General features: G+C 39.0%; 1 protein-coding gene across 1 annotated transcript in view; it reads left to right on the top strand.

The window, feature by feature from the left end:
* The first annotated feature begins 345 nt into the window (after nucleotides 1-345).
* ing5b (inhibitor of growth family, member 5b) overlaps nucleotides 346-14038 on the top strand; it is a 34674-nt gene continuing 20981 nt past the window's right edge. Inside the window, exon 1 of the mRNA XM_056236431.1 lies at nucleotides 346-525. Coding sequence (XP_056092406.1) covers nucleotides 444-525 — 82 coding nt within the window. The 5' untranslated portion in view covers nucleotides 346-443. The remainder of the gene's footprint in view (nucleotides 526-14038) is intronic.

Raw genomic sequence — 14038 nt, forward strand, 5'->3', positions numbered from 1 at the left:
GATGATGAACCAAGGAGGAGCTTGTGGACGCCCATGAAAGGTTATGTATGTCAAAGGTAATATTGAGTAACTGCTTCCCTCTTATGGTTAATTGTGGGTTTTGCATAGCTGAAACACTGCCATCTCATAAAGTTTAATGTAAATAAAGATATTTGTTTTCTGATACAGGATATTCTAAAGTGACTGGTGAACTAAAATAATATATTTGGATTTAATCTAATATATATTTCATACTGCCACACTTGTGGCTTTTATGTTTTGATTGTTTTTGCATTAGATTAATGACATATTTGAATACTAGCTTCCTTTTCACTATATCTGTGTTTCTCTCATTGTAACAGGTTTTTGTATAGAGCTGATGTGTTTCCTGTCACTGTGGGCACCAGAGCACAGTAATACACAGCAGAGTCTGACACTCCAGCAGAGGAGATCTCCAGATACACATGGGTTTGTTCCTTTTTTTCAACTTCAACAGTGAATCTTGGATCTACAGCAGACACCTGAGCTTCTTTTGCACTTCCAAAGGTGAGTACCAGAAATTCGGGTTTTGATCTTCCATACTGCCGATACCAGTGGAGATAATCTGAACCTCCAGAGGCAGAAAAACTACAGGATAATGTAACACTTGAGCCCTCCTGAGCAAAAACATCGGTTTTGTTTGGTTTGATGACATTTCCAAATACAGCAGCTGAAACAGAAAAGATACATTTGTAAGTTTTACTCAAACAAAAAACAAAAAAAACTTTACAAATTAACACACACACACACACACAAAAAAGTAACATACCAGCTGAAGCACAGAACAGAATAACTGAATGAAGATCCATTGTTCAAGTGTTCACTGTGAGGAGAGTCAGACTGAATCGTTTCATCCACAGTCTCTTTCAGACACGATGAGATCATGTCAGATCTGTGAACTCTTGAGTCCCTCCTTTCTGAGCAACATTACCTAAACATACCTAAATTTGACACTGAATTTTAAGAAGACAAGACAGATCTAGTCACATGAACTAATGTTACAATTATATTGTACTGGGCCCGTATTCACAAAGAATTTTAAGGTTAAAAGTAGCTCCTGGCGAATTAACTGGCGAAAGTAACTGGCGAATTTAGGAGCAACTCCTAAAAATAATGTGCGTGTCACTCCTAACTTTAGGACTCGTAATTTTTTTCACTAAGAGTAATTCACGAAGCATTTTAGCCCTAAAAGTAGCACCTAAGTCTGGGACAGCTTAAAAGAAGTCGAGAGGACTCCTAACTCACTAAGACCTATTCACAAAGGATTGTAGCGCACACCACCGCCTCTCGCAGTCGTCCGGGGTCCGCGACACAAGCGGGAATGCTGCATTGATCTGCAAAAAAATCCTCTCCTATGTCTCACTCTTAGTTTTGCTTGATATCCCAGTGCCGAATTTCCCTTTTATTATTTTTTTTTTTCAGCACCAACTGGGCCAGCAGCAGTAACTGATCCTGCGTCCAGTTGGGCTTTCTTTTCCGTTTTGGCGAGTTCATAATCCACCGTCATTCAACTATTACATTACTTCAATAGGAGCAACATTTCCTTGCTTTAAGTAGTCTATTTAGGCTAATAGGATGTCAATTAACCAAGCAAGTGTTAATGCAAGTGTCGTTTTTCATTATTAGGCAAGTGGCGGTTTTCATTAGGGTATTAGGCTACCTTGATTTAATTTAATTGAATTCACGACTTTTCTTTCTCTCTCTGCCTTTTTAGAATTACACTTCACTGGGGCCTGCACAAACATGTCATTATGCATTTCGATGACATTACTATTATTATTTTGTGTAGGACACAGACATATTTAGATGTCATAATTCCATGATTTGTTGCGTCTGTGTTATGTTTCGAATGATGGCCCTGTCATCTAACAACCAATCACCGTGATCTTTGCGATGAAGCTCGTGCATGAGAATTGACGTCATCCATAGCAACGAAGACTCACTCTTAGTTTAGGAGTTGTCATTTTTCCTTACTAAGAGTAGGTCTGAAAGGCGTTGTGAATAACTTTTAAGAGAAAACTCCTAGCTAAAATATTTTAGTGCGATTTAGGAGTACTCCTAGTGGTAAGATAAAATTCTTTGTGAATACGGTCCCTGAACAAGTAAGGCTAAATTGATCTGTGGGGCTTATATGAATGGTTACAAAGCTATTGTAATGAAATGTTATTACATTTGAGGGGGTGTGACACTATTCATTTAAAATATTTTGACTATATGGACTCTGCTCACAACAGCGTACCATCATTTGAAACAATTTATCAGTGTTAAGCATAAAAAATATGCTAGAAAAAAATGTATATTAAAAATAATTTAATTGAAAGAAATCATGCAATTAATGTAATAATGATAGTTATCTAATGTATACACACTGTAAAAAATAAAATCGGGTAAATTTACGGTAAAAACCTGGCAGCTGTAGTTGCCAAAAAATCACAGTAAAAAATATGGTAGCAACATTTTAGGTTTTACAGACTTAAGTTAAATTTACAGTAAAAAAACATATTTCATTATCCGATATAATGATAATTTACCGATCTACTGATATACTTATATCTTTTTTGTACCATTGTAATACACTGACAACCACCAATCACAGTGATGATGAGAGTCTCATGGTGAATCAAAGCTCATCACAAGCAGCTTCTCCACAAGTTGAGAGAGTTAAAGGGGTCATATAATGCCATTTTTGTACAAGCTAGTATGATTCTTTAGGGTCTAAATTAAAAGTTTGTAACATACTTTAATTAAAAATTCTCATTAGTATGGTGAAAACACTTATTTTACTTGGTCAAAAACAGCTCTGTTTTCAGCACGCCGTTTCAGTGCATATGACTTTAAATGATAATGAGCTTTGCTCACCCTGCCTCTCTGTTCTGTGCGTACACCGTTTGTAACACAATAACCATAACGCGTTGTTCAGTATAAACGTGGGATTATGAATTATATTGAGAACATCATACATAGAAAACATGCCGTAATGTACCTGTAACGGTTATCACCTGGAGTGCCCTTGAGAGCCACCTGAGGGCACTCCACATCAGACTATCATTGTTCACTCACAACTACATTTCCCATAATTCACTGCCCGGACTCATCATCCCTGATTATCACATTTACCTGTGTCTCATTATATTGTTTAGTTCACCCCATATAAGCCTGGTTCACCTCATCATTCCCTGTGAAGTCTTGTATGTTATTCCACTGCAATTCTGAGCGTTTCCTTTGTTGTCTTTGTTCCTGGTTTTTGATCTCTGCCCGTGTCCTGGTTTTCCCGTTCCTGCCTTACCCTCTGAATTTGTTTGTATGTTTGGATTGCCTGCCTGTGTATGACCTTTGCCTTGATTCTGATTCTGATTTTGATTCACTTAAATAAACTGCATTTGGATTCTCCACCTTCGTGTCTCGGAGCAGTTTCGTAACAGAAGACTTCACCAACATGGATCCAGCAGTTTGTCTCTTCCACCTCCGCCAAGGTAACCGTTCGATTGAGGATTTTTTCGATGAGTTTTGTGAGCTTAGCCATGGGATGAACTTTAAAGATGCTGTCTTAAAGGACATTTTTCGCCATGGACTTAATGAGCTTCTTAACTACCTCATGCCTGACAATACCCCTCACTACACTCTAGCTCAATATCTTGACATTGCCATTTGGCTCGAGCCAGAGCTTCACGTCACGCCTGCCGAGCCAGAGCTTCACGTCACGCCTGCCGAGCCAGAGCTTCACGTCACGCCTGCCGAGCCAGAGCTTCACGTCACGCCTGCCGAGCCTGCGCTTCACGTCAGCCACGCCGAGCCTGCGCTTCACGTCCCGTCTGCCCAGCCAGAGACTGTTCACGTCTCGTCTGCCCAGCCAGAGACTGTTCACGTCCCGTCTGCCCAGCCAGAGACTGTTCACGTCCCGTCTGCCCAGCCAGAGACTGTTCTCGTCACGTCTGCCCAGCCAGAGACTGTTCACGTCATGTCTGACAAGATGGCCGCCGCCGAGCCAATGTCTTCGGACAAGATGGTCGCCGCCGAGCCAGTGTCTCCGGACAAGATGGCCGCCGCCGAGCCAGTGTCTTCGGACAAGATGGCCGCCGCCATGTCACCTGAGCCCTCAGCAAAGATGGCTGCCGCCACGCTGTCTGTTCCTGTTCCCAAGTCGGTGTTTATGTCTGTTCCTGAGCCGGGTTCTGTTCCTGAGCCGGGTTCTGTTCCTGTGCCGTGGCCGCCAGAGTAGTCGTCTCCGCCGTGGCCACCCGAGCAGTGTTAATTTCGTTGACGAAAATAACGACGAAAATTATTCGTCAACGACATTTTTTCACAGACGAAAACGAGACGATAACTAAATAAAACCTAGTTTTGAATGACAAAGACTATGACGAAAATCTATTGACATTTTCGTCAACGAATAAAAACTAGACGAAAATGTTAGATAGTGACGATTTGGGAAGCGATCCGTCAGAACTGATGTCCTGCGTGTGTGGTAGATGCGCACATTTGTAGGCTACTGTAACGTGATCTACCCCGCGGTCATAAAACGTTAAAAAATGTGAACGTCTGGGAGAATGAGTAGAGCAGACATATAGATCTCTGAATAAGAGTGACGATGCAAAAAAGAGCTCTATTCGGTGCGGTTTTCTGTGCGCACACACCTAACCCGAAGCGTGCAGTCATGCACAATACACCTACAGCGCGCGAGTAGGCTACTGAATTGAGCTCTCTTTCGTGTCTGAATGGAGAAATACACAACAGTATGTCTAAATGTCCTTTTTGGCAACATGACATCATGACTTTGCGTAAACATACACGCCACTTTCAATTCAAGTGGCGTGTTATCTATACGCATTTTGAGCTATCCGCGTGTATGTCCACGCCGAAATCTTTTGCGTGTATGTCTACGCCATTAAACGTCCGAGTGATTCCGCGTGTATGTGTACGCCGTTAAATGTCCGAGCGAAACGAAGCAAAATCTATATTCTACATCTGTGGAGCGATATTTCTTTTCCTAGGATGGTAGGAGAAGACTCATAAATGGTATTAACCCCAGTGACGGGTAGGTTTAGGGACGGGGTTGGGGTAGGTCATATATTTATATATACATAATACAGTAATATAACGTTAAGTCAAAGGCGTTGATAAACACGCTGAAAAGCGATTATGCGTGTTGATAGCACGCCAAAAATGGAAATACGAATTGGCGTGTCATACATACGCCATTTCATGAGATCAGTCTGTTTTTGGAGAGTATTCATGTAAACTATGCTGGTTATGTCTTAAACTGTGAGTGTGTCGGATGTGCATCAGTGCAATTGTATCCGCATGTCATTGGACATGATCCTACGTCTTAAAGTGACAGTGGCAATAAACCTAATGCGGTCCGTGTCCTTAATTTTGATCAAGCAACAAAAGAAAAAGAGAAAAGCATTCACTGTTTGTTAATAGCTTTAATAAGGATTAATTATATTTAATTCATACAAATAAATATGTCTGCTTGAAAGAATAAAGAATGATGTGTAAGTAGTTATAAGGAATGAATATATCATTCATTGTAAAGAAGACTGTGTTGTACTTTAGGAAAAGTGGTTTTATTTCATTTTAAGATATTTTTTAAGTAACAGCCGTTAAATCTGTATCTGTATTGCATGTTCAAACTTAAAAATCATTCATATTAATAGGTTAATAGATGTTTTCTCCGGGAGTATATGGGTTTGGAAATTTTAGAGAAATTCTAAATTAACGCATTACAATTGAACTAAACCCATTATATTTTAGTCGACTAAATCTACTGTAGATTTAGTCGACTAAAATGTTATTGTATTTCGTCGACTAAAACTAGACTAAAACTAAAACAATTCAGATGACTAAAATATGACTAAAACTAAATGGCATTTTAGTCAAAAGACTAAGACTAAAACTAAATCAAAATTTGCTGACAAAATTAACACTGCACCCGAGTGGTCGTCTTCGCCCTGGTCATCTCCGCCATGGCCGCCCGAAGGACCTGCCCTGTCCTGGCCGCCTGCACAGCCGGATCCGCCCTGGCCGCCTGCACAGCCGGATCCGCCCTGGCCGCCTGAGGGAAGGTCTCCGCCGTGGCGGCCTGAGTGGTCGTCTCCACCATGGCCGCCCGAAGGGCCTGCACCGTCCCAGCCGCCTGCACAGCCGGATCCGCCCTGGCCGCCTGAGGGAAGTTCCCCGGCCTGGCCGCCCGATGGGTTGTCTGCTCCGCCCTGGTCGCCTGCACTGCCTGCTCTGCCCTGGCCTTCCGTCCTGCCGCAGTCTCCAGGTCCTCTTCCGCTCCACGGGCCTGGCCCTCCATCCCACCCCCGGGTCCGCCTCCGCTCCACCTCCCTCCTGGAGAATTTTAGGAGCATCTGGAAGCTGCTCTTTTGAGGGGGGCTATGTAACGGTTATCAGCTGGAGTGCCCTTGAGAGCCACCTGAGGGCACTCCACATCAGACTATCATTGTTCACTCACAACTACATTTCCCATAATTCACTGCCTGGACTCATCATCCCTGATTATCACATTCACCTGTGTCTCATTATATTGTTTAGTTCACCCCATATAAGCCTGGTTCACCTCATCATTCCCTGTGAAGTCTTGTACGTTATTCCACTGCAATTCTGAGCGTTTCCTTTGTTGTCTTTGTTCCTGGTTCTTGATCTCTGCCCGTGTCCTGGTTTTCCCGTTCCTGCCTTACCCTCTGAATTTGTTTGTATGTTTGGATTGCCTGCCTGTGTATGACCTTTGCCTTGGTTCTGATTCTGATTTTGATTCACTTAAATAAACTGCATTTGGATTCTCCACCTTCGTGTCTCGGAGCAGTTTCGTAACAGTACCCTAAGTGTAAACCTTAGATGCATTCATTGTGAAGCGTGTAGCTAGCGATTTGCAAAGATTAATATAAATATTAATATAAAGTTTAATAAAACGTAACACTCACTTCAGTTGTTCTAGAGGTTCAGCAGGAACACGAATAGCTGGTACCGATCCTTTTTTCATGAGCAGCTTCTTAGCAAAACCAGCTTTATACTGACCCTCGTTTATAAAGCAGTCTGGTGAGAAATGATTCGCGCAAACATGAAAGCATTGACGTTGCTCGTGGGAAATATTCCCTTCAAAAACAAACTCAGCCACTGCGTCTTCAGCGATTCGGATTTAGTAACATTAAAATGACTGCTGTGTTCGTTATTACACCCAAGAACAGAACACCACAATCGCTTAGACGCCATTCTGCTCATAGACAGTGCTCCAGCATATAAACAATGACCGCGCCGGTCCGCGCAGACTATGATTGACATCTGGCTCATGAGCGAGGGCGGGTCTGTGTTGAAACGATGCTGTCAATCAACACTCCTGGGAGGGGCTTCCGAGCGTGTGACGTCACAAAATCGAACGGCTCAATTTGAGGCAGGGGAAAACATATAAGGAGATTAAAACAAAAACACTGGATGGATTTTTATCATTTTATGATGGTTGTGTACAGGCACTGCCAACACACATTTCAGTACAATCAACTTGTAAAAGTGCATGTACCATTATATGACCCCTTTAAAGGATGTTTCATTAAACAAAGTTCGGGAGGAGCACATTCAAATAATCAATCCAATTAACTTGACATCAACAGTCATCATGACTATCCCATCAGCATGAGAGGAAGTAGGCACTCAGTCAACTTACCTACATTCCTTGACAGTTTTCAGCATCCCTCCACCACGCCGACACCTCACTATTGGCTTGTTCCTTCCACAGCCAGGAATGCGGGGAGAGTACTCTGGAGTACTCTCTATTTTAACAAAAATACATCAAATGTGAAATGTCAATTTACGTTTTTTCTGTAAATTATACAATGACTTGTTCTTTTTCACTTCCAAAAACTGTAAATTTAACTGTATTTTACTGTAAAATTACATTAAATGTACAGTTAGATCTATCACAGCTATTCACCATATATAGTACAAAAAGTCTGTTAACCAATTAACAGTTTTTCACCATGGCAATTTTACAGTCTTTTACCGTTAAAATCACGATAATTTTTTACAGAGTAATAAAGTTCATTGTAGTTCACTGTTACTTTCATCATGATTTTATTACAGTTTTTAAATGTCAAAAAATGCTTATTTTAAAGTCACATTCATATGTTTATGCCTCAGTGTTTTTGTATGTGGTTTGACTTCAGTTTTGTCACAGTGGGCTTCAGAGCACAGTAGTACACAGCAGAGTCAGACACACACACATCCTTGATCATCAGAGGAACTGAATTTGATGAAAGATTAGAGTAAAATCTCTGCTGAAACTCAGTGCCATTTTCTCCAATTCCAAACTTGTCCCTTCTCAGGATGTATTTAGGAATGTCATTTGCTCTCTGGACATACCAGAAGAGGTATGGCTGTGTTGAAGCTGTCGTATATGTGCAATTTAATGTCACTGATTTTCCTTCAACTTCAGTCACCCGTTTGACTGGCTGGTCGACTTTCTCTTCTGATCTGCACTCTGTAAGGATTTAAGAATATTTTTGTTTTGATGTTTATCATAAAATCCATATCAACAAACAATCTATACAAAAATGATATAAATGCTTAAAAATTAGTAGAAATGCATACCAAGACTGAATAGTGCAAATAGAAATATAATCCTCATCCACCTCATGATCTGTTTTAAATTGACACTGAAAATAAATCTGTCAATGAGAGTTTTGCTTTCATAAATATCATAAAGACTGAGGAGGAGCTTGTGAAAACCTAAAAGAAACTTCTCTGTTAAGAGTAATACTGAGAGATATTGCCCTCTTTTGGTTTCTTACAAGTGTTACACAATTGAAATAAAGTCACATGATGTGAAACATACCCAGCTATTTAAATAACCTGTATTATAATTACAATCATTCACTCTGAGTGTTTTACTGTTTCTTGAAATTGGACCTTTTTTAAAAACTTTGTTTAACCTTTTATTCACTTCTTCCCACAACCCCACACAGGTGTTTCCAGTTATTATCTCACTTTTAGGTTGAAGATGAATCGGGTAAATATGCAAGAAGTACTTGACAGAAATCGAGGATCAGAGATGTGCCTTATAATGCTTGATCGAGCTCCTTAATTCACGTAATAAACACTGAGGTTCTTCATTGGGATATTGTTTGTACCAGTACAGACTGTCTATCTTCACTGTCTGAATCATATGAGCAGCTCAGCGTTACAGACTCTCCTTCTGTTTTGATGATATTGGCTCGGTTTGGCTCAATTAGATCCACAGCCGTCACATCTGCAAATATTAAGCACAATATCAACTTATTTTGTCTCAAGTAGGCTAAAGTATTAAGCGTAGCGTCAGTTCTGGCAGGTCACGCTAGTCAAGCTCACATCAGCTGACTCTCATCCACGTCTACCTATGGGAATATAGCTGTATCACTGTATAGCTACATATATAAGCTCCTTCAGTATTATCAGTAGCTATCGCGTTTCCCCGCTAGAAATTTTACGTTCCCAGGGCGACGTTCTCAGACGTTCTCCCCACTGGTGTCATAACTTTCATGATGTGGAGTTCTTTAAAGGGTTGAGGGACGTGTTTTGACCTTCACGGAACAGGACATTCCCGGAACGTTTAGGGGACCATGTTTTATTTGGAAATGTGATCCCAGAACGTTCTCAGAACGTCCCCACTGGTGTCAAGGACTTCGCCTAGTAACGTTCCGAGACGGTCATGATGTGGAGTTCTTTAAAGGGTTGAGGGACGTTTTTTGGCGGACATTCACGGAACATTCAGGATGTTCTCGGAACGTTTAGGGGACCATGTTTTATTTGGAAATGTGACGTTCCCAGAACGTTCTCAGAACGTCGCCACTGTCAAGGACGTCGCCTAACGTTCCGAGACGGTCATGATGTGGAGTTCTTTAAAGGGTCGGAGGATGCTTTTTGGTGGACCTTCAGGGAACATTTAGGACGTTCTGGGAATGTTTAGGGGACAATTACTGGATGTTCCCAAGTCTCTACACCACATTCCCATAAAGTTTTCAGGACCTTTAGGGACCAAGAGGTTATTTTTAACGGTTATTAATAACGTGATTATATTCCTTCCATCACGTTTACTGAATGTTTTCAGAACCTTTAGTAACATTACAGAAACCTTTAAGGGAACAAAATAGAATGTTACTGCAGAACCTCTTTCACACTGGTTCTTGAACCTTAGGAATAACCACTGTTCGCGCTTAACACATTCAAAGATAAAATACAAAGCAGGGATCCATCATTTATTTATAGTGTGAACAAAAACAGATTATAAATTAATATTAATGTGGTCATGAATCGTAGGGGAGAACATAAATCAAACAGTAAATAAAAAAATCTAAATTTGTCCAAATATTGGGAAACGGTAACAACAAGAACAAAGATTTATATTGTATGTACAGTAAAGGCTAACAACAAGTAACAAAAACTATTTATATTAAGTGTGTGTGTGTGTGTCAGTCACTGTCTCATCCTCCCAGGACGTGCCCCAAATTCTTCTTCCGCTGCCTGAAATAATCATGCATAATATTTACCAATTACTTCAATTACTTTTTAAATACTTTTAATTTCACTTTGGTGTATAAGTACTATGTAAGTAAATAAGTGAAGGGATAAATCAAACAGTTATGTTATTCTAGAGGAAAATATATATACCGGTATATAAACCTCAAACCTCTAAATATTATCCGATTTTAATGTTATTTTTAATCTGATGATTTGTAAAACTCAATCCCTTTTTCTGGCATGTCAGCAATATGCTGTAATTTTGACAACCTTTTTTGCAAGACAAGCCTACCTTCTGAGATGACATCATGCTAGTCTGTATGAAGAGGGCAGGGTCTGGAAAGCACAGAAATGGGCATAAAGTGAATGGAAATCACATAGACATTGACGTGGGAGAATTTTACTTCAAAGGATGGCTGATACTAGATCCATGCCTGAATTGTGACTTGCCCCGATTGTGCATTAAAGTGTAATTTCTATAATAATAATAATAATAATTGAGGAAAAGAGTACTAATCAACCATTTTTCCATTGTTGAGATAAAGATATTCATATTTTAATTTGTTCTAATAAATGTGTCTCTCAGTCTTTGTTTCCTCTGCACAGCTTTTCTGTTGATATTTCAGGTCTTCAAGTCGTGTCTCTTTAAAGACACTTTGAGGAATACTGCCTCCCTGTGGTGTATTTATATATTTCTAAATATAAATATAGATATATTTCACAACTAAATTTTTTATTCAAAGTGACAAATGTGAAATAAAATCAAAGCAATAAACCAAAGCAGTGTCACAATACACCAGAATAATAACCTATAGACATGCTCCCCGGAGGAGGTTGTTTTTGAAGATTGCAGTGTTTTAAAGATTGTGACATGCAAACAAAATAGTATTTAAAAAGTATTTAAAGGGGTCCTATTATGCTTTTTGACTTTTTCAACTTTAGTTAGTGTGTAATGATGCTGTTTGAGCATAAAAAAAGATCTGCAAGGTTACAAAGCTCAAAGGCCACTCCAAACGGAGATATTTTATTTAACAGAATTCACTTTCCAAAAACTACAACAAACGACTCTTTAGACTACAACAAGATTTTTCCGGATCTTATGAAGTCACAATGCTACTCATTTAAATAATCTTTGCCCACGGAATATGCTAGAAAAGGTGTGAGGTCTGGTTGAGCTGCACTAGAGAAGACAGCGTTGTCGCTAGGTCAAAAAGACACTGTATTTTTCCTCCCATCTCATTTTTTTCACACCACCATGTCCCTTTAGGGGCTCCATAATGCGTGAATGCTTTTGCATTCTCACACGTTTTGTGTTCCCCGAGAAACTTTGCATTCGCTTGCAAAACCTTTTGAGCTCTTTAGTGAATAATTGGCAAATAATTTTTCCTCCATCTCATATTTTTTTTCTTTTACCATGTCCCATATAGGAGCTCCCTAACTACTTGTAGCCTATGTGTTCGTAACAGCATTTCTGAGCACTATCCTGGTTTCCCATATTCATTGTTTTGATTTTCTGCCCGTTGTTCTGGTTTACTTTATGTTTGGATTGATTGCCCGTGTGTATGACCTCTTGCCTGTTTTGGATTATGTCTGTGGATAACCCAAAAAAACTGCATTTGGATCCTCAATCTTCGTGTCTCCGAGCAGTTTCATAACGATGATGCTATTATTTGAAATTACCTGAATTTATTATGTATAGTCTGTGAGTGTTGTTTATATTTTGTGCATTGTTTCACGTTTATTGCTATCTCTTTTTTTAACATTACATATCTGGATTTCTTATCACACTCACATGCAGGTGTTTCCACATATTTTTGTTAAAATGTCTGTCTGTAACAGATAACACAGTGGTTTTGATGTGGTTCAGTTTCAAAGAGTAAAATTAATTTGAGTATTTGCAGCTTTACATAGACTTTGTATCACTGGGCTCCGGCTTTTACAGCACAAGAATAAAGAGCTGAATCTTTTTACTCTCTTAGTAAGTTCTGTGGACGTTTCAGATGTAGTCGATTGAAAGCGAGGATCAGAGGGGCTTCCAACATAATTGTAACATAAAACCAAAAAAAGTTATAGAATAAATTAAAATAAACATTTGTTATTGGTATCGATCAGATAGCACAGTATCACTAAAAAGGGACAAAATATCAGTATCAGCATTTTATTGTTATTTTTATGGTGCATGTTTTATTTTGTTTTGTTTGTTTTTTTGTATTGGATTTAGTTATTTTTAAATGTAAAGGTTCAATGCAGTCACTGCTGACTCGAATATGAATTAATGAAAGGTTTTTAAAAGTACACTACAGCAATTTAATTTAGCATTTACAGTCATGTTATTTTTAGAGGCTTTTATGAAGGTTATAATATAATAATGAGTAGCAATTGGCAAAGCAGTTTCTTAGCATTTGCAGCAAATGTGTAAGCCATCTGTGTTTTTTAGGCAGTAAAAATGTCTTATAATGTAATAATAATTTCAACTGACAGAGGCTTTATAATAGTGGAAGAAGTCGCATCACATATAAGGTTAAAAAAACACCAGATACGCACACATGGTTTTTGTATGAGTGTTGAGTGTGTTTGAGTCACAGTGGGCTTCAGAGCACAGTAATACACAGCAGAGTCAGACACACACACATCCTGGATTGTCAGTGGAAATGATTTTGAAATTGTGTTGAGATCACCACTAAATCTTTCCTTAAACTGATATTCAAATTTGCTCAGCATGTATTCTGGAAATCCATTTACTTTTTGCTGGTACCAGCAGAGAGTTGGTGATATATCAGTGGTTTCATATTGACAGTTGATTGTTACAGCTGATCCTTCAACAGCAGTTTGAAATCTTGGATTTTGTTCAACGCTGTCCAGAGAATCACATCCTGTAATGTTATAACATCACTGATGAGGATCTCATATTCATATTAGAGGAATATTACAGCATATACTTACAGAATTTGACTTACCCCAGAAATATGTGAGAAAGAAGACTACAATTTTGTGCCAATTTTCCATCAGAGTAATTGTTAAATAATACTTTACAAAAATGAACTTGAAGTCTACAGTAGACTCTTGTTTCAGCCTCTCTTTGATAAAGTTGTACTAACACTGTCACACATGCAGAGAACTGCAGGAGGAGTCTCACTGCACCACAGTTCCTGAATATTGAATGTCTCCTCCTCCAATGATTCTGAGTCTATTTTAACAAATTTTCAGTGTTCTGATGTTTTAACATGTTGGTTCAATCACTGACCCCTTATTTCAATTCGATGAACTAAATCAATTCTAGACAGAGCACTTGACATTGTAATTGTACTGGGGTGAATTATTAGAAGATTTTTTTTATAAAAATAAGACCCTTAATGTTGATGTTATTCTCGACTACTATATTATATATTATCATGACATGCCACCATCATCGAACAGGTTTTTAAAATTGTATTATATTTGTTATTCAATCTTAAAATACGTTGGTTTTATTGTTTGTGATATATTTTCACATCTATGAGGATTTTTCATGGTTTCTATATTAATT

The sequence above is a fragment of the Rhinichthys klamathensis genome, unplaced genomic scaffold, assembly GCF_029890125.1.
Source record: "Rhinichthys klamathensis goyatoka isolate OS25496 unplaced genomic scaffold, OSU_Roscu_1.1 h1tg000446l_1, whole genome shotgun sequence".
In the NCBI taxonomy this organism is placed as follows: Eukaryota; Metazoa; Chordata; class Actinopteri; order Cypriniformes; family Leuciscidae; genus Rhinichthys; species Rhinichthys klamathensis.